Source organism: Rhipicephalus sanguineus, chromosome 2, assembly GCF_013339695.2.
Source record: "Rhipicephalus sanguineus isolate Rsan-2018 chromosome 2, BIME_Rsan_1.4, whole genome shotgun sequence".
Classification (NCBI taxonomy): Eukaryota; Metazoa; Arthropoda; class Arachnida; order Ixodida; family Ixodidae; genus Rhipicephalus; species Rhipicephalus sanguineus.
This window is the reverse complement of record NC_051177.1, coordinates 3,375,843-3,401,308: the sequence shown is the minus strand read 5'-3', so window position 1 is coordinate 3,401,308 and position 25,466 is coordinate 3,375,843. Positions and strand designations below refer to the sequence as shown.

General features: G+C 51.1%; 1 protein-coding gene across 1 annotated transcript; it reads left to right on the top strand.

The window, feature by feature from the left end:
• Positions 1-18,725: 18,725 nt before the first annotated feature.
• Positions 18,726-20,175, top strand: LOC125757476 (putative nuclease HARBI1). The gene is made up of 3 exons (XM_049413079.1): positions 18,726-18,823; positions 19,579-19,696; positions 19,765-20,175. Exons 1-3 carry the CDS (start codon positions 18,785-18,787, stop codon positions 20,031-20,033), a joined length of 426 nt encoding a protein of 141 aa, XP_049269036.1. The 5' UTR covers positions 18,726-18,784; the 3' UTR covers positions 20,034-20,175.
• The last annotated feature ends 5,291 nt before the right edge of the window (positions 20,176-25,466 follow it).

Below are 25,466 nucleotides of genomic sequence, written 5' to 3'. Positions count from 1 at the left end.
CTTGGCTTCTTCGGCGCACTAGCCATGTTGTCCTAAGGATTGGTGGGCGGCCAGGGCCGCGGCGCACATCTCGCGAGCCGGGGAATCACACACCACCGAGTTTAGCAGTGCACGGAGAGCCGCAGCGAGCGCCGCCATCACCGTGTCCCTCGGATCGTCGGCAGATGTTGGAGCACTGCTGGGTGTGCTTGCAGATGCCGAAGTGCCTGCCGGACCTGTTCTTGACGTCGGGGCGGCATTGGCGCGGCCTTTGAGGGCATCACGGAAGGAGTGCCCTGGGCGGGTTGTGGTAGCTGCAAGAACGCCGCTCTGTTTGCCCTTGGCCGCGGTTTGCGCCCTCTCTAACGCCTGGCGGCGCGTGAGTTTGCCGCGCGAGGCGGCGAGGAGAAACGCAGCCTGGCGTTGTATTTGCCAGGAAGAACAGCGCGGCTCATTAGCTGCGTGCGTGCCCTGGCAGTTGAGACACCGGGGGCGCTCTGAGGGGCACGGGCCCTCGGCATGGCTCTTGCCGCATCGCAGGCAGCGCCGATCGCGCGCGCAGGTCGCGGTGGCATGGCCGTATATTCCGCAGCGGGCACATTGAAGGGGGCGTGGTAGGCGCGCCCGAACCGGCCTCCTCTGCTTGTAGAGATGCACCTCTGCGGGCACCACAGTACCGGAGAACGTGATGTGGACGGCGTTGCCGCGACGTACACACGACTCGAGGGGCACTGAGGAATCGATAATTGCCGCGAGTTCTTCGGCGGCGATGTCAGCGTCCACACCGTAAATGGTGCCCACACAGGTGTCAGTCTCCAAGATTTTGGCCTTCACAGGGATGTCCGCGATCTTTTTAACACCCAGGAGTGCCGAAATGTCGCCGGATGCGACCGTGTCGACCGCGACGAGGTTGCGTCTGTGGTTCACTCGCACGGATTTCGTCGCCGTGAATCCGGAGAGATACGCGGCGATCGTGTCTCTCGTCGCTGTCAGGAAATGGGATTTTTTTCCTACAGGTCTGAATATGATGGTGTGCCCCTCTTGAGGGGTTGGGGGGACCAATTCCGAGCTCGTGCGCTCTTGCCTGCTGTCCGCCTGAGTCTCCTCGATTGGTAAGGGCCCTTTGGGGTCTACCGACGTGCTGAGGGGGGAGGCGAGCCCGTCGGAGGCGGCAAGGTTTTGACCACCGGTAGCTCCACAGGCGGTGACGGCTGATGCTACCTTCGAGCGCACTGGTATGTTGCAGATACCTGTGACCGCCAGAAGGGGCTCGAGGGTTGCTCCTGCAATCACGTCGACCGCGACAACATTGCGTTTATAGTTGACGCGGACTCGGCGAGCGCCCTCAATGAGCATCAGTTCAGAGGAGATGTTGTCCTGTGCTGTCGACCGGAAGCTCGCGTTTTTGCCCGCCGGTCTGTACAGAACGGTCTTTTGCACGGAAGAGGACCCTGGGCTTGCAGGAGGCCGTGTGGGGGGGGCGCTTCTCATGGCAGGAGGCCGAGGTTTCTGCCCTCCAGCAGGGATTGGAACCTGCGGTTCACAAAGCTTGGTGCCGCTTGGAGCTCCTGTGGATGGCAGCGCCGGAAACTGTTCAGCTATCGGCCCCAGCACACAGCTGTTTCGAGGAGCGGGGCGCGGTTGTCCATTCGATGTTTTGCTTTCGCTTTGCCTCTGCCGCGTGTTTGAAGCAGACGACGCGCCAGCGTTCGCCTCCGTCAGGGGGGGAGGAGGAAGTTGCGAACGTAAACAAACACCCGGCTCCTCGCTCACAGGCGAGCCTGTTGCCTCGTCCGGAGAATGTGGAGAGGGTGCATGAGGGGTGTGCGCTGGTAGAAGGAAGCCAGCGTGGGCGCCCTCCTTTCCCGTGACGTCAGCGTGACGTGCGGCGCAGCAGACGTGCGCAGTGTGTACAGGAGGATGGAAGCGGCTGTCAGGAGGCGCAGAATGCGCTCGCGCCGTTCGCTTGCCATTGCAGAACGTAGCAGACGACGCCTGCTGCGAGAGGAGTTGCCGGTAGAGCACTGCACGGGCCGATTTTTCCGGCCCGGGCCCGGCCCGGCCCGAAAACACCATGCTCCGGCCCGCCCGAGCCCGGCCCGGTGTTCCTAAATGTGGCCCGTACCCGGCCCGGGCCCGAAAGGTTTGGGCCCGGCCCGGCCCGGCCCGGCCCGTTTCAGCTAGTTATGCCTTGAGCATAAAGGAGGCACTGTCCAGCCTTCGGTTATTGTGAAGATACCTGCCGCACACAAGATATTTTCTAGATTGTTTTAGGAACTTCTTTCAGTGTCACAACTTTCACCGGTACTGTGTATACTTTCGGTGAATTACGCGCGTAACACTTTTGCGAAATGATTGCAGGGCAATATAAATATAATTGGAGTCATAGCTGGCTCTTTCATGTACGCACGCAGTGCTAACCACGCAATCTCATTTTTGCATTTCAAAGAACAACTACAAAATATAATACCTGCATAAAGTGGAGAAAAAAGCATGGCAGACATTTTTAAATTGAGTCTACATCAACTGCATACGAGCTAGGGCTGTTGAGTAAAAGTAGCAAGTCTCCTGCAAACCTCATCTATTGCACTATGCAATGGGGAAAAAAACGTGCTCTATCTGCTTCTGGGAGGAATACGCCAGGCTGGGCAGCGTTACATAAATTAAAGCTGTCGTGTTGACTCCTCGGCAGGCAACTGCACCCAACCTACACTATACGTTTTCGTGTTCAAAACAATAAGGTTCTTTGTCCCACCCTTCTTCCCCGAGTCACCGCCCCCGTCACCGCCACTCGGGGAAACGAGTGTCTCTATGGTCTGGCGCATCACCACTAGTAATGGGAGAATCAACAACGGCGTTTGCCCTGGGATAAGAGTCGCTCCGCATCTTGCACTTAAAATGCACGAAAAACAGCTCCTGAGATATTAATGACTCGCAAGTCGCCTTGGCCAGTCTACGGGCATGCGAGCGTAGCTGCATACTCGAAATGTTTCCCTAGATACCAACGCGCACATCTTATACACAGTAATCTAGGCAGTTTACCGTTCTTTTCCTTACACGGTACCCAAGAACGTCTTTCACTCACTATAATGGCGGAAACTTATATTAGGCGTTTTTTGAAATCCCATGTAGCATACCGATGGAGCAAAATTGTAGACGTCTTGTACTGTGCAATTTCTATGCACGCCAATGCACTCCAGGTGGTTTAACCCTTTCGGCCCTGGCGTCCTATAAAAAGGACACGAAGAAAAATTGCTATAAATTGTGACATAAATTACTAAAAAATTCAGAAATGTGTTTGTGGCATTCCCAATGCACCTGTGCAAACATAGTGAGTATATTTTCCATTATCGTCTTCCTCGGAAGTCTGCAATGTTGAAAACAAGACGGCGGAAGGTGAAAAAGACGACAAACGCCGCAACCAAATATTTGATGACATTTTACTGAATAACAATTTTTTCTGTAGCTATCGTAATTTTCTCTGTTGTTTCTAAAGTATTTGACGGCTTATTTACAAAGGGGGATTTCCCTAACATTTCCGCTTAGGCCGCTGCAACGAAAAATCTTCATGTCCTAAATATAGGACACCAGGGCTTAGTGGATGTGAGATCTTTGAAAGCATTGCATGATGACCCGGAGCCGTAGCGCTTGTGTCTGCTTCCAATTTCTTGTTATTCTCCTTGGGAAATACGCCTGCATTTCTTGCTAATTTGCAAGGGGGTCCGAACGGCGAGATTGTACATAACTGATGTGAATACATTTGCTGCAGTGTATGAATGATGCATGAGAGGGCTTGAAGATAACGAGGATGAAGTGCAGTTCCATCTGCTTGCCCATGCAGGCACGGGCGACAATAACTGCGGCACACCAAACGAGGATTCGGCAACCTATTATGATGTTAGATCTTACAAGGCATCCAATAATTAGATAATGGCCATTCAAGTGCATTGAAGAGCATTGTGTCACGAGTGCAAAAACTTGCTTTTGGACCTTTGAAACGCAGTAACTAATATATGGTTGCTGGCATGCTAGCTTCACAACCAGTTTAGATGTAAAGAGAGTAAAATAAATAGCAATATCGAAATATCCCCATATTTCCTTTCACAACCACTAAGCCCTGGTGTCCTATATATAGGACATGGCGCTATTTTTCTCATACACTGATGGGATGCTCAGGAAAGATTATTTTCGTGATCTTGAGGTAATAAAAAGCAATCTCAACAAGAAAAAAATTATCTACCCGTTAAAAAATTTCAGGGCTGAAAGTTAAATTACCCGGTGCCCTCAACGACGGCGTCTCATATTGGCCTCGAGGAGTTACGGAGTCGCCCTCTATCGGACGCGCCTCGATTGCGTGCTAGGCAGGATGCCGCCGGCGCGCTCCCCATAGGTTTTGCTGTCGGCGCTCTACAAAAACACCTCGCGGGAGCCCTCCAGGGCATTTCTGTAAGTACTTTCGAAATGAACTGTGTTCCTTACTGTCAAGATAATCATTTTCTACGAACTGAAAGCACAAGGTAGTCTGCAGTCGCTGTCTCTTTGCAGAAAACCGAGCACCCGCTTCTGTCACCGCGTTGGAGACCGCTGAACCGGCTTCTTACGTGAAAGGTAGTCACTCGCTGAGTGCAAACTATGTGAAATATCTCGTTAGAGTAGACTGCCTGTATAACCAAACGGAGCATAACAGAAAGAAGCCTCAAGCCAGCGATCGCACGGGTTCGCGACGACTGACGGTGCCTCTACATGTATGAGCGTCTGCATGTATGTTCGTACTGCTGGTTTCGCTTTTGCTACGAGCGCGTTTTGGCACCGCGCTGCGAACTTTAGGCCGCAAAACATGAGAATTTGTGAGTAAACAGACAACTACTGTTGCGTGGACGCTATCAGAGCAGTTCAAAAACAATTTCCTTACAACTGCGGCTTCGGTGCGCATGACAACTTTGTGATCTGCCGTCCCGACGATTCAGTGTTTCTTTTTTTCTTTTCGGTCTAAATTCGGGTACGTTTCAATGTCATTTGACAAGTTGTCTCGCACTGCGTATTGATCGGTCTTCTCAGCGGGCAAATGCCGCTGCTTCTGTTTCTTTATTCAGCGCATTCGTTTCGTTTGGTGCTCACACAAAACGTGAGCAAACGCGACGCCTTTTTTTAATGCTCCTTATTATCGTTCCGTTTGCATTCCAGTGAACTTGCCGCTCTCTGTGATCAACAAATTCATAGACCAAAGCTTCACCACTTCGAGATTGCTGGTGGAAGGAGAACCAGTCTACGAGACCGAGCATGTAGTAGCATGCGACGCCTAGGAAAAGAAAGAAAATAGAGTAACGCGGGAGAATCAGCACATCGACTGACAAGAAGAAGATGGCTTTCGCCTTCTAGTCATCTTTAACGAATGCATAAGGGACCCTGTGCGTTTTTTAATTCAACGTATCTAAACAATGACTTGTGCATCTGCAGCCGATTTTGTGGACGCTGAGCACGGGGCCTACGATCAAGAGGTCGCATTGGAGGGTTCTGAGATGGCATCGCACGTGGTAAAATGTAGCGCTTTTACCATCCTGTGGCAGATAAGCATCATTTGCCGGCGGGAAGCGCGCGCGAGCCATCGTCTCAGTGCGCGCTGTCTGCTACTCACCGAACATCGCAGGCCCGACGCAGCAACAAAAGTCTTCGTCGCGGAAGTGTTTGTTGCACACAAGACTCGTAGCGGATGGCTACTTGCCGGTTCTTAGCTTTACAACCCATGCTTCACGCTGTTTCTTGTCCCGCGGTTACCAGTGCAGGCTGACACTGGGCTCCTTTGCGTAAGCGCGGCGCTGCGGCACCGAGCGGTAGAGCCGCATGTTCGTCGCCTTCGGAGGCAGCCACTCTATTAAAATGGTTTCAATTGAGTAGAAAATGAGAGAAAACTTCCGAATTTGAACAGACCGCAGCGCATGTAGGACTTGAAACTCGTTTTCAAAGCACGCGGCAGTGCGCCACAAGCAGCCGACGCGGCGGCGGAGACCACGTGATCCTGCCAAGTACGTCACGCCGACGGTGGCGCCGGCGTTTCCAGTGGTGGGCCTCGAGGCCAATAGCCTAGGTCGCTTCGGGAAGTTAAACCCCACAAAACAACAAAAACAAAGCCACGCAACGTACACACGCAATTATACCTATACGTATGAGACCCGGGCCTAATACGGGCCTGGCTCAGGCCCGAGCCCGACCCGAGCCCGAAGACAAAGGGCCCGAGCCCGGCCCGGGCCCGATCCAAGAACCCCTTACCCGGCCCGGCCCGGCCCGCGGGCCGGGCCGGGCCCGGGCTTTCGGGCCGGCCCGGGCCCGTGCAGTGCTCTAGTTGCCGGCCGGGCCGGTCCGTGCAAGTTCCTGTTTCCCTCGTCTGGCGGCAGGGGGAGGGCGAGAGAGATGGGGAGGAGGGTGGGGTGGTATGCTCCCACGAGGATGACGATGCGGGCGAGGAGGAACTGCTGCCTGTGTCCTCGCTTGCGGCTTGCGCTGCCAGCGTTGCTCCCTTCCCGATTTCCGAACCGGTCTCCGGTTGCTGGGGCGCCTCGAACCGAAGTGTAGGAGGCCGGAGTATCGGGGTAATGGCGGCGGCTGCCTCGGCGGTTGTGACATTCGATGTTTTTGCCAGTGGTACCGTTGTGGCGGCTTTAGAAGTTGCGGCCATTTTGCGGGATGCTTGTGAGCGTGGCCGTGAGTTTGGTGTGCTGCCGGCAGGGCTCTTGCGGATGCGGCTCGCGGCGGCAGCCCTCAGTTTGCGCGCCCGCGTTTGTATCACACCCGATGACTTGCGGGCTGCAGTGGGGCGGCTCTTTTTGGGAGCCCTTGGTGTGGTGCTGCCAGTGCTTGATTCGGGACCGGAAACGTGAGAGAGGTCCTCAGGGTTAGCGTCGGCCATGGCTGACGAAGGTTGGACCATTATGGCCGGTCAAAAAAAAAGAAAAACCGGAGAAAAGAGAAAAGAAACAGGAGGGGAACTACATTTTCTTTTAATTTTGGTTAGCCCTGAGAAGGGCTGCACGCAAGGTGCTGGTGGTACGAAAAAGAAGAAAGAAAAAAGAACCGCACGGATGTGCGGAAAGCAGCTAAGAAAACAAAGGACTGGGACTAGAAAAACGTATAAATTCATGGCTTTCACAGAGCCTTTCAAAATTTACTAGAAACAGGCCCATGTCGTCATTGACCTTATAAGGTTCCATGAGATCTTTCATTTTTTCGGCTACAGGTCTCCCGTTATTCGAGTTATTGGTTGCCTGTGACTCTTGCAAAGCTAAACGCCTTGATTCATTTTTCCTGTCCTCCTCGGCCTCTTTTTGCCTTTTTTCCACAACTTCCCAACACTCCTCAATCTCATCATCCTCCGCACCACATTGCTGAATTGCCCTGATCAGCTGCGGCTTTCTCTCTCCTCTCTCCACCTCGATTCCCAGCTCTTCACACAGTAGCAAGAAGTCTGGTTTCTTTAGCTTCTTTACCAATTCCATGGTCTCTACGAGTTAGGACTTTCCTTCTTGTCGTAATGTTAGGTTGCGAATCAGCGAAGCCTACACGTACGTTAAAGTTACTGCCGGTTTAGAATATGAAAGCTAAAATTTGGTGAATAGCTATGACGTATGGTAGCGGTACAACGAACCCTATACGCACAGAAGATTACACACTGTTATAGAAAACTTCAAAAGCTAAAACCTGGCAAAACTCAAAGAAAGTCAAGCACTCACCATATCGTTGAGGCCCGAGTCAAGCATGGGACATCCCGTCGCTGCCAACCAGTTGATGTAGTCGGGGGTCCGCCCATAAGACCGGAGCCAGCCAAAGTCCCGGGGAGATGTCGAGGAGAGGAGCCGGTGCGGTTGACAGGAGTGTTTATTTACATTATATACAGGTTCAAGGTAGCGTGCTACTTCAATGTTTCTGGTAGCATCCTCGAGCGTCTCTGCGCTCGTGTTTTAAAGTCCACGTCTTCCCAGGATCCCTTGCTGGGGAAACAATGGAAACCAGGATTGTCCAATCAAAATGTGCTCTTCACCTCCTCCCTCGATATGGGAGGGTGAAACACCGCCTTCTTCCCAACCCAGGGAAAGCGGAAGAGGCACGCCCCGCTCGTACCATGGCGAGGGAGAAAACACTGCACAAACACTGCACCTGGCGCATGACACAGCGCAGCGCGAAGATGTTGGGTTCTACGTCGAAATCAATTCCGTAATCCGTTGCAATGAGGAGTCGACGGCGCCAGGCAGACCACGACTTGTGGAAACAGCGGTATTAGGCAACACGGAGAACGTGGGAAATGCATCCCCAGACTGTTCTCAGTCGCTTGGCTCATTGTCCGCGGCACTCCGACGAACAGAGACGTACCGAGATAACCACCCTTTTTAAGCCGTTTTGACTGTAAACAGCCTTTCATAGGTCGCCAGTCGGTCGGGCAAGTTCCAAGGGTTCTACGAGGAGAGGCGGCTGCGCCGCAAAATTCCAAGTACGGCTTGCTTTGTTGTCGCTTTTGATTCACCTCTGGGAGCGCTGTCCAGCAACCGTCTCACGTCTAAGCGGCGCCATGTCAGGGAGGTCGATGAGACTGCAATGGCGCGGAGACTGCACTAGCGTCAGGCACAGACCACAGTGCATATGTGGGAAAAAAAGCCACGATATGCTGACTTACTACATTACTGGTTATGTGGCGCGTAAGACACTAAAGAATTGACACAGTGCGAGACTTGCGCAACATATCTCACATCAGACAGAAACACAGCGACACAGCTCCGGGGAGTGATCAGGCCTCCCTATTCACAGCGCACTTTGATAAAGGAGGCCTGATATACCGCTCCAGACTTCTTAAAGCAGCTATTGCAAAACTTGAAAATAGTTTTGCCACTTATTTCAGCGTGAGTAAGCTGCATGAAAAGAGCATTGTGGATTTCAGCGCTTTCTTGAAAAAAAAACAAATTTGCCTCATCTGGGATATGAACAACATTCAAATTTCATCACAAAAGCCTCATGAAGTTCTACATTTTACTTAGATTCCGCTTCTTCACGAAATCACTGCAAACAGCGAACGAGAAGTAAAGCGGCATGGAATGAAGCTGCTCAAGTTGAGAAGATGCAATTAAATGACGCTGACGAAACCCATGTCAAGGAACCAATACAGATTAAAAATTCTGATTCTCTCAATTCTGTCTCGTGAAGTGATAAGCAGGACGGATGCACTGAGGGATGGTGGACATCACTGGGAAACTTGGGTGACGCCAGACTTCGTGCTCTTCTGCAACTTTAACTAGCGCTAAGGTATTCCTTGCTTATTGTACTCAATGCCACGTTCTGTAATAAAAGCAAACACCGCAGGCTTTCGACGTGAAAAGGTAAGCCAACGCGAGAGCGCGGTTGTAAACGGCTCCGCCAGCCCACCCGTAAGCGAGAGTCGCGGGCGGGGCGTCTGCTCAAGGAACTCCGATTGCGCACAGCGCCACCGCCGCAGGCATCCCCGAGAGGCCGCGGCGGAGAGCGGATGATGATGATGATGATGAAAAACTTTATTATACATATTGCTGAATGGGTGGAGTCCCTAGTCCGGGATCCCATTGGCTTGCGCCCCGGTCCTTGCGCGGGCCACCAGGGCCTCTTGGACCCCCCGGTCCGGGCTGGACAGTGCCGCCTCCCATCCATCTCTACTGAAATCCTTAAAGAAATCTGTTTTGGATGTGTTGCACTGGCACTCCCATGCCATGTGATAAAGTGTAGCTAGATTAGTGTTGCATAGCTTGCATGTTGGTGAGGGGTACTTGTCAGGGTCGATTTTGGAAAGTATGTGTGGGTTGGGATACGATAACGTTTGTAAGCGGCGCCAGGCTACCTGTGCGGCTTTACTGAGTTGAGGATGTGGTGGAGGATATTTCCTCCGCGCAAGCCTTTGGTTTTGTAATATTTCAGCGTATGTGGTCAGGTGGGCCGTCTGATCTGGAAGGGCTGGAGTCCCTACACTGAAGTTAGAGTCCCGGGGTAAGAGAGCTCGGGCGGAGGCATGAGCTAGCTCGTTGCCTCTGACTCCACAGTGGACAGGTATCCATATGACTTGTTTCCAGTCTCCCTCAGTACGGCCTTCTGCTGCTTGTGAAAGTATTCTGCGTGCTAGAGGACTGATTTTGCCTTTAAGGTAGTTGCGATAAGCCGTCATTGAGTCCGTAAGGACGAAGGTTGACGCTGGGTTTCTGAGCGCGAGGGCGATAGCGACCTCCTCCATGCTTGTAACATCATCCTGTATGGTAGATACGCAGTCGACACATTGCCCCTGGTTGACTACTGCCACCGTGCACTGTCCTGTGTGTGACCGGGCGGCGTCCACGAAAAAGGCGCTCTCGTCATCTGAGTATTTATCATGGGCTTTGGCTCTGGCTTTGCGCCTATCTGCATGGAATGTGGGGTTCATATTCCGAGGAAGAGGCTTGATGATGATGCCTGTCCGCCATGCCTCCGGCAGCCTATGTTTGTTTCTAACATGCGTTGGTGGTGTGATGTTCAGTTTAGAAAGCACCGCCATGCCAGTTCTGGAGAGGGCTAGTCTGATTATTTGATTGTCGAGATGGGCTTTGAATAGCTCTGCTGCGGTGTTGTGAATTCCCAGTTGTTGGAGTCGTTCTGTAGACGTCCATCTGGGGAGGTTCAGTGCCTTTTTGAGGGTATCGCGCAGTATGGTGTCGATCTTTTGTTCATATGTCCTGGATATTTGTAGGTAGGGATAGCTGTATGTTACAAGGCTGACTACAAAAGCTTGAAAGAGGCGTAGGAGGTCGTGTTCCTTCAGCCCTCTGTGCTTATTGGCAATTCGGCTAATCATGCGGGAAATTTGGAGGCACCTGTTCCTAAGTTTCTGTATTGGGATCCCGTTGTTTCCCTTGTTGCTAAAGTATGCTCCTAGGATTCTGATGTTTCTGACTTCCTGAACGTAGGTGTCCTCTATCTTGATTTTGAGATGTGTGGTTTTCGAATATCTGTGCCGGAAGACAAGCAGTTCTGACTTAGACGGGGAGCATTCAAGGCCCGCTGCGTTACCGATTAACTGGACTGTCGCGGCTGCTTTTTGGAGGTTGGTCTCTATGAATTGTAGTAGGCCCTTAGAGAGCGGAGACGGCAGACCATAGAGTTTCCTAAAATTAACTAGAGGGGACTCTGGCGCTGCGATCGTTCAGCTACCATGGGAATGATGGGTAGTACTAGGGTCCCTAGAATATTGGCTAGTCTGCCGTCCGCGGAGGAGAGCGAGCACGCTTACCGAATGATGCGGGTGGTGGCGCTTCGAGCAGTCCTCATGCTGGGGAGCGGCGCTCCGCCGACCAGCTGCGTGTCGACGAAGCGCGGGCGCACGTTCAGCATAGTTCAGCTAGACCATTTCTTGCAATATTTTTTTTTGCTGCAGCGTAATTGTGCCCATGGCAAATACTAACCGGTTCGATTAACAAGTTCTCACGTGCTTTCGTGCGCAAAGGCTTGCTTTGCCGAGGCACATGTATCAATGGAATGCATGGTAGTACGTGTGTAGGTTGTTTCGCAGGTGGAACGGCACCAACTGACATTGAAAGAACCAGTTTACTTTTTTTTCCAAATATTTTATTGGCATGAGCATCAAAAAAAAAACTAAAACAGGGAAACGAAAGTGGTTATGAAAGCAAATAAATATGAAGAGTTGCACAGGTAGGGAAATTATTTACATCTTCTCATTTTCAAATGCTTCAGCTGCTCTTTTTTTGTTGTTCTCTCATTGTTAGTGGGCCTTCACAAAAAAGCGCAGCCGTAGAAGAATGTAAAACTTCACTATTTGGCAAGTAATTTGCTGTGCATGCTCTGTGCATGTTAGTGCAGGCAGCTGTAGCCACGTAATTAAATCGGCAAAGTCGAGAATGCTTTGCTCGTGTAGCACACTATTTAATGAGAACTAACAGACAATAATGCCGGGGAAACTATACGGGATGTTATTTGTAGTAATTAGGATATAAATGTGAAGAAAAGTCCCTGCCGGCGGCAAGTTATCTTTTCGTCCACTTTACTTTCTTCACATTGTACTGAATATGAATGACAGACGCTCCGCTGTTACGAAAGACGACGACGACGATCGGTGGCCGTGGTTGTCGCTCGCGCACGCGCTCGCCAGTAGCCAGACCTGCCTGATAAAGAGCCTTTCGCAAAGCAACGTCTGACCTTTTCTTGACGTACAACACCCCTATTTCAAGTGGTGGAGGAGCCGGGGTTCCCGTCAACCTGGAACTTCGCAATCGGACGCTACCATCGCCTTTCACCATGACTGCTCCTGGCCCTTCGCAAGCTGCCGCAACCACGACAGTCTTCTGTACGGGTGTGCCTCGGCAACGCGACCCACCCGTCTTTCGCGGAAACGACGAGCACGACGTGGAGGATTGGATCGTCGAATATGAAATAGTAAGCGCTTCCAACAAATGGGACGACTGCGACAAGCTCACGAACGTGCGCTTTTACCTCGCTGATGTGGCCAGCCTCTGGTTTAAAAACCATGAGGGTGAAATCACCAACTGGTCGACGTTTAAGACAACCATCGCGGCGGTCTTCGGTCGTCCCGCCGTGCGCCGGCTTCGCGCGGAACAGCGTCTGCGTAGTCGAGTCCAGCGCAGGGACGAGACCTTTACAAGCTACATCGAGGATGTCTTGTCTCTTTGCAAGCGCGTCGACCCATCTCTCGCCGAAATCGACAAAATCAAACACATCATGAAAGGAGTGGACGACGATACGTTCCAGATGCTCGTCGCTCGGAATCCTCAGACTGTCGCCGACGTGGTCCAGCTCTGTCAGTCATATGACGAGTTGCGAAAGCAGCGCGTCTCGACGCGCCGTGCAGCCGAAGATACAGCTGAGGTTTCCGCCCTTGTCAACGACGTCGCCGCTGACCATGCCGTTTTACTGCCGCATATAAAGCAGTTCATCCGCGAGGAAGTTGCGCGTCAACTTTCCCTTGTCACCCGAACACCTGAGCCAGTAACATCATTAGACCCACGTCTACGCCAGGTCATTGAGACACAAGTAGCGCAGGCACTACCGCCATCGCCGCCTACCACTACACCGCTGACGTACGCTGCCGTCGTTTCCAGACCACCAGCCCCACCTGTTTCTGGCACCTACCGGGACACCGGGTACTTCTGCACTACGACGCCGCCCACACGCATGGCACCCCATCCTACCTCGACCACCGGACCTTCTGCCGTTAGCCCATGGCGTACCTTCGACAATCGGCCGATATGTTTTGCGTGCGGTTTTGTGGGGCATATAGCACGCTACTGTCGCCGTCGCAACCTGCAGCCTCAGGACGGTGGGAATTCCACAAATCAAGCTGCTCAGTTTCCTCCACGACCTTCTTCTCCTCTCGCCGACTCGTTTTCCCCACGACGCCCTTTCGACCCCCGCCGGACATCATCGCCCCGTCGCCGATCCGTTTCCCCGATGCATCGCCGCCCTAGCCCCGCACGAGAGGAAAACTGACAGCCGCAGTTCCGGAGGCAAGAACTGCGTTGTCGTCGAACTTTTCAAGACCTCCTCTTTATCCGCCCAACGAAATCGATATAGAAGTAGAAGGTCTCGCCGTACGTGCACTTGTCGACACAGGCGCTGTCGTTTCTGTAATTAGTGAAAAACTGTGCCGCAATTTGAGAAAAGTCACAACGCCTCTTACCAATCTTGCCCTGCGTACGGCGACCTCGCATTACATATCACCGACGGCTCAGTGCACAGCTCGCGTTGTTATTCAAGATGTTTGGTATGCCGTCAAGTTTGTCGTTCTTCCTCGCTCATCCTACGACGTCATACTAGGATGGGATTTCCTTTCTGCCCATCAGGCCCTCGTCGACTGCGCTCGTGCTGAACTGACATTGACGACTCCGTGCCCCGACCTCGACGACCACAGTGCGCCTAAAGTATTTGCCGCAGCCGACGTCCACATCGCGCCTTTGTCCGCCGTTCTAGTGCCTGTGTTTTCGCCTGCTGCCACTAATTCGACCCTACTGTTTCAACCATCTATAGCTAGTGCGCGCCGTCGAACCTTCCTCCTCCCATTTGCCGTCATCGACTTTTCCAATGGTTCCGCGGCCCTTTACGCGTGCAACGTCTCTGCTTGCCCGCATATCCTACTACGTGGCGAGTGTCTGGGGACCCTCGAGACCTTGGATTGCATTTTCGAAGACCCAATGCTTCCAGACAAGCCATCGCTACCGACTTGTGCCATTACACCTGCAACTGACACCGAAGTTCCTATGGACGTGTTTCGCAAATCTATCGACTCCCACCTCACGCCTGGGCAGCAGAAACAGCTGGTCAAGCTCCTCCAGCGTTTTCGAGCCTCCTTCGACCACGACCAGCCTTCCTTAGGTCGAGCGTCAGCTGTTGTTCACCGTATTGATACCGGTCAACAGGCACCATTGCGGCAGCGTCCATACCGCGTGTCAACTGCCGAACGCCGTGTCATCAGTGACCAGGTCGATGACATGCTCAAACGTGGCATAGTCCAACCATCCAGCAGTCCCTGGGCCTCTCCAGTTGTGCTGGTGAAGAAGAAGGACGGATCCATCAGATTCTGCGTGGATTATCGGCGTCTCAACCGAATCACCCGCAAGGATGTCTATCCTCTGCCGCGCATCGACGACGCCTTAGACTGCCTACAGGGAGCAGAATTCTTCTCTTCGTTAGATCTGCGCTCTGGATACTGGCAGGTACCCATGGCGGAGGCCGATCGCGAAAAAACAGCTTTCGTCACGCCTGACGGGCTCTACGAATTCACAGTCATGCCCTTCGGCCTGTGCAACGCGCCAGCTACATTCGAGCGAATGATGGACACGATCCTTCGAGGCCTCAAGTGGAATATTTGCCTCTGTTACTTAGACGACATTGTCGTCTTTTCCACCGATTTTTCGACCCATTTAGCCCGCCTTGAGCAAGTTCTCGCTTGCCTCTCCGCCGCGGGACTGCAACTGAACTTGAAGAAGTGCCACTTCGCCGCTCGAAAGCTTACGATTCTAGGCCACGTGGTTTCGAAGGACGGCATTCTCCCTGACCCAGCCAAACTTACAGCCGTTTCAGCGTTTCCCAAACCGACTACCATCAAACAGCTCCGAAGCTTCATTGGTCTTTGTTCTTATTTCCGGCGCTTCGTTCGCAATTTCGCGACCATCATCGCTCCTTTGACCAAGCTCCTCGCCGGCTCTAGTGATCTTTCGGCGTGGTCTCCCCCTTGTGACGATGCTTTCAACGAACTGCGCCGCCTCCTTACGTCGCCGCCTATTTTGCGACACTATGACCCATCTGCACCCACAGAAATCCACACAGACGCTAGCGGTGTCGGGCTGGGCGCTGTTCTTGCGCAGCGGAAAGACGGCTTTCAAGAGTACGTCGTTGCCTACGCAAGCCGAACTCTTAGTAAAGCCGAAAGCAACTATTCTGTCACCGAAAAGGAGTGCCTGGCTATTATTTGGGCGATAGAGAAATTTCGGCCTTACGTGTATGGACGCCCTTTTGACATCGTGACTGACCACCACGCCCTTTGCTGGTTGTCGTCACTAAAGGATCCAAGTGGTCGCCTCGCCCGATGGGCGTTACGCCTACAAGAGTACGATATCCGCGTGGTGTATCGCTCCGGCCGCAAACATTCGGACGCCGACGCCCTCTCCCGTTCGCCCCTTTCTTCTGACCCTGCCTGCTGCACAAGTCCTCTCTGTGATACCACTGCCCTCACCATCGCCGACATGCCATCTGAGCAGCGCAAGGACCCGTGGCTTGCATCCATTCTGGACATACTTGCTGGTCGGACCGCTCCTCCCTCTACTCGCACGTTGCGTCGTCAAGTCGAGCACTTCACCACTCGCGATGACGTGCTTTACCGACGAAACTACACACCCGGTGGCCGTCAGTGGCTACTCGTCATTCCACGTCACCTGCGGTCCGAAATTTGTTCCACATTCCATGATGACCCCCAATGTGGCCACGCAGGTTTTCTCAAGACGTATTCTCGGATCAGGCTCCGATATTACTGGCGTGGTATGTACCGTTTTATTCAACGGTACGTTCGGGCTTGTTCCACATGCCAGAGACGTAAGACTCCTCCTCAACACGCCGGCGGGCCCTTATTACCTTTGCCATGCCCCTCCCGGCCGTTCGACCGCGTCGGCATCGACATCTACGGTCCCCTTCCGAGCACTGCAGACGGTAACCGTTGGATCATCGTTGCCGTCGACCACCTCACGCGGTACGCCGAAACTTCACCTCTTCCTTCATCTACAGCAAAAGACGTTGCCAGTTTCATTCTGCACAATCTCGTCCTTCGTCATGGAGCACCTCGAGAGTTGCTAAGTGATCGTGGCCGCGTGTTCCTCTCCGAGGTCATCACAGCATTGCTGCGTGAGTGCCGCGTCGTCCACCGTACCACAAGCGCCTATCACCCCCAAACCAATGGAATGACAGAACGCTTCAACCGCACCCTTGGTGACATGCTGTCTATGTACATCTCGTCATATGAATGACAGACGCTCCGCTGTTACGAAAGACGACGACGACGATCGGTGGCCGTGGTTGTCGCTCGCGCACGCGCTCGCCAGTAGCCAGACCTGCCTGATAAAGAGCCTTTCGCAAAGCAACGTCTGACCTTTTCTTGACGTACAACACCCCTATTTCAACATTTATATCCTAATTACTACAAATAACATCCCGTACACTTTCCATGGCATTATTGTCTGTTAGAATTCTCATTAAATAGTGTGTTTCACACACACACACAAAAACGAGCCCTTAAGATCGAGTCATCTTTGCTCGTGTAGCTTATTTACGCTGAAAAATGTCGTGAAGCTGTTCTCAAGGACGGTTATAATATCTTTAAGAGAGCCCAAAGGGTACATAAAACCTCAATTGTGGAAATTTGGTGTGGATTCAGAAGAATGATCCACAGCACCGCGCTTTTCCACAGAGAGCAGCAATGTACACTCATTACAGGAAGTCTTCCTCAGGATCTTTCTTAGTGTGTACCCTGCCACACCATAAATAAGCATTTCATGGCTTTTTGCCGTCACAGAAGACGCGTGGTCCGACGAAATGATATTGCGCAAAGCGCTTGCAGTGCATGTTGAGCATCACCAAACATTCCTCCATCAATCAAATTATCCAGTACAGCAATCTTGCTTTCCGTTTGTACCTCAGGAAAAGAAGTCGGAGCAGTGATAACTTCTGGGGCACAATTTCCTGATTTATGTGGTTTTGCAATGTTATAAAATGCTAGCGAACTATCACTAAAAATTCTGCTGCAGTTGGATTGTCATTCGTTCCCGGCCCCAGATTGATCAGGTGAGGTCCACGTAGTCCAGCAAACACGCCGTTGCAGTTGTGGTCGTAGTGTCACAACGGACAATCCGCAGCACCACAACACAACACAACGAACAAGCAGGCGAGAGCAATGAGCGGGTGACATTCCGAAAGCGCGCAGCGCCCCCTGCGGGGTCATTTAGAAAGCGTCAACCCTTCCCCATACGGCGCGCCATGCGGACGGTAGACTAGCCAGTATTCAAGGGACCATAGTAGTACGCAAATTTGCCTAGTCTTCGTGCTTGCGGCTTCAAACGTACTTGTGGCTTTGTTTATTGCCGTGTTTTGGCGTTCGTTTCGGACAAAAGAATAGACCGTTGTGAACTTCGTGACCAGGTTTGATTTGGTTAGCCTAAAAAAGTTAAAGTGGTGAAGTGGAACTGCTGACTTTTGCTGAATTTAGTTTTGCGACAAAGCGGATGCAGCCGACGCAGAGCCAAACGGAGCCGAAAGAACGAAGTTTAGACAAATTTGTGTACTACCCATCATTCTCATGCTGCCTGAAGCGTCATGCTAGGGTGGCTAGAAGGGGAGGTGTGCTGAGCGCGGCGGCCAGCCATAGGAGAGGGTGGTCCTCTTTCGCGTGATCGCCGCTAGGGCACAACATAGCGCTGCCGTCTGGGGCGCCGTCAGCGTTTCCGCGGAGAGAGGCTAAAGGGGCGATCGGAGATCTGTTCGTTCCGCTTGTTCGTTCTCCTGGGGGAGAACAAGCGCGCTGATTGGCTGAAGCCGGACAACTCACGCCATTCTAAGAGGCGTGGCCATTTCTTTTTTTTCCTTGATGTTTTCTTTTTTGGTGACGTCATGCCGCGTCATAACGAGCATGTCGTCTGCTAAAAGTGAACGGAGAGCGAGCCCGTTCGCTCGCGTTCTCTCGAGCGAACAATGGCGTCGCACGGCATGTATTTCGAGTGATGCGGTGGTTGCGGCTGCCGCAACAGCTGATTTTGAGAAAATGGCGCTTGCAACGGTGCTTCCTTGCTACGTTGGCGTTTCTCGAAGCAGATGCAGAATGGTAGGAGGTGCGAAATGCGTTTGAAGAGATGAGCGAGTGTGAATTCCGGCGTCGCTTTCGTTTCTCGAAACGTACTGTACCTTGGTTGTGCGACGATCTCGGCCCCGTCATCGGGTGCCAACGAATCAGTGGGATTTAAACAGAGCGGAAGGCGTTGTGCGCGCTGAGATTTTTGCGATCGGATGCTTCCAGCGAGCTGTCGGCTGCGAGGAATTCAGCGGCCTGTCGCAGTCGTCCGTCAGGAACACGCCATTACTGTCGTTCGCGGGCAAAAAACGGTGGGTGGCCTTTTCCGGAGACCACAGACGCGAAGAGCGAACAAAGGCGGCGTTCGCGCGGCTCGGGCAGATTCCCGTTGTGGTCGGGTGCGTGGATGGTACGCTCATCGCAATCCCGAAGCCCCATGGCCTGAGCTCCGCGGACACGACGCATTACATGTCGGGGAAGGGACTCTACGCATTCAACACCACGATCGTGAGTATTATTCATGCATTGTATGCGTAGCGAATTGTTTCATTTATATCGCTTAAACTTTCCGCTTTACTGAGGCTGTTGCAACTCAGTATAAGTGGGAGCGGTATTTTCGATCTATCCAGAACGGGAATTGGTTCGTTTCAGGGCACTTCGCTTAGGATAAGCGATGAAATCATGTGACGCGGAGTACACTTTGGTTCAGCGGCCTGCACAGTGCATAATATTACCGTTGCTCGTTCGCCATGTGTACCCGAAGCTTGATTCTCGATTTCTATTTGTTGAGATTAGCGCTCCCAGAATGTGCCGTAGTATGTCCTTATTGTTCATTGTCGTGATGGACGTTACATGGATCAATACATGGATGGATGAATAAACTTTATTTCGGTCCCTCGGAACGCGCCCTAGCATGTACATTAAATACGCATTGTTTCATAACCCTTTTTTCAGTCGAAGTTTTTCGTGTTGTAGATATTTTGTGATACATTGCCTTAAAGATACAGCAGTAATTTGGTTAAAAGGCTTTGGTGGCTGAAAGATGGGTTGTTCCAAGCAGTAAACATGCAGACTACCCTTTGACACTGCATTGTCCTCGTGTTAGAACTTATGGTACAAGTCCTACCCTGTCGATGATTTGTCCATAGCTATGTTTCAACAGTCAGTAACAGTGAAGACAGATGTAGTTACATTAACATAATACCCAACATTGTACCCAAGGTCATTTATGGGTACAATTTTGACTGAATTGAATTCTGCAGACATGTGATGCCGACCTCTGGATGTCAGTCCATGTTTCCTGGGGTCATGTCATGACTAGTGGGTATGGCGGGGGAGCCCTCTCCGTCAGCACCTGGGAGCAAAACTTCGGCTTGCTTGGTAAGTGCTGTCAATGCTTGCCACATTCAAGACGTTATCACTACAGCTGTCATGCCGACCTCGTGCAGGAGACTCCAGCTATACATTAGAAACGTGGTTCCTGACACCAGTGCCCGGACGACCAGCTCGTGGCACCCCTGATAACCACTACAACAAGGCCCACACCGCCATGCGCAATGTTGTGGAGTTGTGCATCGCTGTAAGCTTGTGCACAGCTGCTCAAGCATCATTGCTGCTTGTGCAGCTCTGCACGACATTGCGTTGGTGGCACATGAGCCTGTTCTCGAAGGAAACGATGACGACACCGACGATGCTGACTGCTGCCAGCAGCAGCTGAGCTACCACCACCACCACCACCACAACGGGAGCCAGCAGCAGCGCAACCGTGTAGTGAACCTGTTTCGAGAACTACAGGGCCTGCATGCTTGAGCACCTGCGCAGAGTACGCCGCCGCCTGCAACGACCTCGGCAGCATTACGTGGTGCGTGTTTGTCTTTGTTCATTGTGTTTGTCACTGTGTTTTTTTTTACTACACTTCAAATGTTTGCTACACATATCAACGAAACAGCGTTCTACTATCAATGAATAACCCCCTTGAATAGGTTGGCAAAAAATGTGAAGCTCACCCTGACTCACTCGTGAAATATATTTTGCTCTTGGGGCTCACTCAAACTCAGACTCGCCAAAATTTTCCTCAAGCGGATTCACTCGGACTCAGGCTCACTAAAATGTTTTCACCCGGACTCGAACTCACCAATGTATTATTCACTTGGACTCACAGCTCGATCTGAATCTGAGTGAGTCGACTCATGAGTGATTTTGCCGACCTATGCCCCCTTGTCACACAACGCCATGCTGATGAAATGCTTCGACCAGGTTGTAAAATACGGCGCTTCACACTAAGCACAAGTGAGAGCTCAACTGTGAATGGCACATGGTGCCATTCACAGCCAAAGTGGTAACCGGAAAAGGCTGTTTGAATCAGGACAGCAAGATGCGGTAGCTTTAGTGCAACAAGAATCGTGCTTGTAAATGAAGTGAACAACAAGGGTGGTGTCAGAATTGAAATTTTATTACAAGTATCACGAGCAATGCACATAAAAAGCAAAATAAATAAATATCCTTTAAATTTAATGCCAAGGAAAAGAATATAAAAGTAGCTTCCTTTTATAATATACAAATGGAGTTATTACAAAGTGCCTGCTGCTCCTCTGCAACAACACACGCGTCTCGCAGCACGAAAGTCATTGTATTACATGAAAACAAGGCCCAGTCGAACCGGTATTAATTGAACTCGCTAAAAAATGCAAGTTGTTGGTTGCTGATATGTCTTCCTCTATTATTCATTTCTGTTTGTACCCAATCCTGTTATCTAAACACTTCTAAGCAACAGAACACGTATTCGTCAACTATTTTTTGGTCTTGCAATATTTCAAAATTGTTGTGCAACCTAGACCTTTCACAAACGCTTTTCTTTTTTTCTAGGATGTGTAAAAATCGATAGAAAACGTACAGTGTGCCAAAATATTCTACACGTATACACTATAAACATAAGGATACACTACAGTGCACTATGTGCATATACTACAAAATTGCTCAATGCATGACTTTGTATAATGAGATTTTAAAAAATGACATGGCAAAACATGATTTATAAATGAAACCACACTGTGCTATGCACATGTACTACAAAACTGCTGAATGCATCACCTCGCACGATGAGATTAAACAGAAATGACATCGCAGGACACGATTTACCATTGATCTACACTTTACTATGTACAATGAAACAGCACATCAGTGCTTCTGATAGGCAGAAAAAGAAAATTAACTGAAAGAAAATTGCAGGGCACCATTGAAGCAAACCAGCGTATCATAGCTCGTGATGTGAACAAAAATAAATCTACATATATGTACAACTAGTCTTTACAAATCACTGTGCAGGTGCCTTCCGCTGCAATGAGGGCCCGGGCGAGGGTACCAACGCCTTGCAATTTGTGGACCGCGTCACCGAGAAGTTCAACCTGGCGCAGCTTTCCAATGATGCCTGGCCCTGCCGCCTGGTGTTTGCGGCTAGTAACTCCAGCGCCTCGGCCTGCCGGTTGCCCCCATCTCGCAGCTGCGGCATGAGCTGGAAACCAAGAAATGTGTTGCCATTATCATCTATAAATTTCCTGCTACCGACTCTTCGCTGGAAGCTTCTGTTCGTGAAGAGTTTCAGTGTGTGCAACAATTTCCTCTCTGTTGAAAATCCACTGACCCAACGGCATCCATGAATGGTGCTTGGTTCACCGCACAACCAACGCACTTCGTTTGGACAGACCAAAGCGGTGCCGGAATTCATTTTCGCTCATCTCGTCAAACGCATCTCACGCCTCTAACCATCTCTGCATGAGAAGCAACCAAACAGCCCTTTTCAAGGCTACACAATCGTTTGCCCGGCTTTACGCGATGACTGACACAATCTCCTTCCGAAACCCTAGCTGCTGCAGTATGCAAAACATACAGCAAGCAGGTGTAACACAGGTGCAAATATGTGCATTTGTGTATGATGGCTATGTGAAAAAGTTATATAACGAGCTTGCTTTTTGAACAGTATATTTAGCAATAGCACATTTTCAGTTTCACTTTTGAAGCAATTGACAAAATAGGGAAACATTTCAAGATGTTGAACATTTTTGCAATGCTACCTTTTTGCTACATCTGCAAGGCAGGACACCTGTTTATTCCATCTGACAGTTATGCATACAACTAGCTCCTGCAACCGTTTGCCAAATTTTTTTTGTGCAGCCTTTTGTCTTTATGCCCACAGATGTCATCTCTTCACAAACATATGCCTGCACGCATGAGCATCACCTGTGAGCATGTAACACCATCTACAGTTAATCAAAAACATCAGCGAAACTTACGAGTTGGGGCACGGGAAAGATCCTGGGCCACATCCTCTTCAGCCACACCAGTAGCAGCTGGAGCAGGGCTCACCTGTTATAGTAAGAAGTTTCTTGATTGACACACTGAGTGCAATAAGAAGTATGGAGTGGAAGTGAACAATAGCAATGTTTTTTTAGAATGTTTCAACAGCGGCATGCTATGACACACAGGCTTCGGAGAGAGGGGTGGAGGGAGGCAAGCCTACTGGCTACGCACCTCACTCGACTCGAGGGTCTGAGAAATGGGTTGGAACACGTAGGGTGCTCTAGTGACCTTCGAAATATAGTTCGCGGCTGTTCTTTCGTCATCACCGCAAATGTGGCTGTTTCGCATTCTGTTCTGGGCGGCGCAACGTGTTAGCACCTCAGCTAACGCGGCGGCCGGGTGATCCACTCGATATTGTTTGAAAAAGTAAAACTAACAGCGCGTAATGGCTCGAAGCAAACGAGCCCACTTGTTCGCAGCATACAAGTAACAATGATATTCTAAGCCAGTGCTTACCGATTCAGACCACCCGAACTATGGGCCTCGCACACTCGTCCCTGTCAAGCACGACGCGGCCGCGGTAATCCGAAATCTGGCCGCCTCGGGTGCTGCTGTAAAGCACAAGCGGGACGTGTAAGATGACCGACCACAATGCAATTGTGCTCGCACTCACCTCTGCTGCCCTCGGAGTTTGGCAAGACCCTGCTGCGAATAGTAGCGCTCATTCCTCCATCGGGCCTGCCACTGGGCCCTGGTGTTACTAAAGTCCCTATACCTTCGGAAAAGTACAGCTTTCTCTTGATCTACGCCGCTTCCTCCTCTCCACGCCTCTGATAGGGCGGCTGCGGTCACGTGGTAGCCGCGCGCCCTCTTTCTCGGTATTTTCTTTCCTTCGCCTCTCGGCGCCATGTTGAACGTTCCAACGTGCCGTGTGCTGTGTGTTCGCCCCATGTCAAATGCACGAAGTGTGAAGTGCACGTGTGCGTCTCGCTCGTTTTGTCGCGATGCCGGGTTGCTGTGCGTTTGGCTGCCATAACCGTGACACCCAAGGGAAAAAGTTTTTTGCCATTCCGCGAGGAATAAAGAATGCAGGTCGTCGCAAAGTCTGGCTCCCTAGAATAGGTCGAGCAAACTTCGAGCAGAGATCGGCGCGGTTTTGCGAGGTAAGTGCTCGTGCGTTTTTACTCTTGACAGGCGTCTTGCTTTGCCGTGTGACATATATGGTGTATTACTTACTCAATGTCACGCGAAATTTTGTGTAATTTGTCATGCACCAAGGCAGTCGCATTCTCGAGCAAGTGACTGTCTTGAACACCAGATGGTCGAAATTTCCGGAGCCCTCCACTACGGCGTCGGAATGAAAGTGCGATAGCAAAAAAAAAAAAAAAACCTAGCGCGCAGAATTTATCGAAAGCAGTGCATTTACGTGCAGCTCCTCCATCATATTGTCTAATTTGGCGAACCACTTTTGGGCGACAGTAGGAACTTTCTGCAAATTCGGAACATGAGCGGGGCTTCAGTTCAGCGGACCACGGCTCATCGGCCGGCGTGTCATCCTAAATTATCGCGTCGCACTTAGCGCACAAGTTTCGAAACGCTGTGGTAGTTGTAGCAGATGCCTCTTTGACGCGCAGTAGATCAAAGCAATAAATTTTCAATTAAAGTGCAGCCATGCGCTTATTTTTATGAACGTTCATTCATGATTATAACGTTCTCCGACGCTTATGGTGTTTAGCTGCTGTGATAAGATTTCCAGTTACTTCCAGTGATAAGAGTTCCAGTTACCGATATCCGCGCCACATACACAGGGAAACGCTATACGCTCCGAAAAGAACCGTAAGCGACGTGCAATTTGCTACAAATTGTTACATGGCTTGCAGCAGCTCTTTTGGCGCGCTATAAGGGAATTAGATGGTGCGCACACTCACACCAACTGAGAAAATGAACGCAGAAATAAAGAGAATCATTACACACAGCTGTATGCGAGACATGGCATGCAGCCACGACTGGACTAGAAAGGCTGCGGCTAAAGTGGCAGCGCCAGCACGCAACCGGCCTGAAAGCTTCACGCGTCCACGTGGAGCGCATAGAGTAACAGAAAATGACAAGAGTGGACACACGAGCCTATAAGCGGCGGAGCTACGCAGCTTCACGCCAGCCGTTAGACGGCAGCACGTCACTCCCTGTTTCCAAGAGAACGCGCGTACTAGTTATCTACTGCAGTACCTTTTCCGGTTCACGATACATCTACTTGTCTTTGTCAGACTATGTGGCCGCGGCAGTGGCTTCCGCTGGCTCGCAGTGCGGCTCTAAATCCGTCTTTATCATCTGCGATTGGACAGTTCGAAATCATCGATTGGTAGCTGTCATGACCATATCACCATATATGGTCAGGATTGCCGGCATGGCAAGACGACGCGGCATGAGCGGCGACGCATGTGGAATTCGCTGGGATCGTCTGCCGGGAACTCACTCTGTTTGGCGGCTGCTTGGTAAGAACGCCTTCATTAGGTTCTTTTTTCCCTTCATTACTTTGCAATGTATTTGTCGCTACAGCTTTAAGTTGACATTTGACGCACTTTGTGTTTTAGCGCCGAAAGCTTCTTTGTGCTTCACGCTTCGCGTATGATGCTCGTGAACTGCTTTGCATTACGAAATAGCAACTTGAAATGCTGCGCAGCACGTTAGCGAAGAAATCGTTTCTTGGCGCCAAAAATGAGTCGCCGCTTGCGTCGTAAGGTTTTCTTTGTGCATACAATGCCGTTACACGCAGTTCTAATTCAGTGCATGGGTGTGCAAATGTGTGAAAGAGTGCGGTTATGCTTAGAATCGTTATTTGTGGTATTCGCAGTTT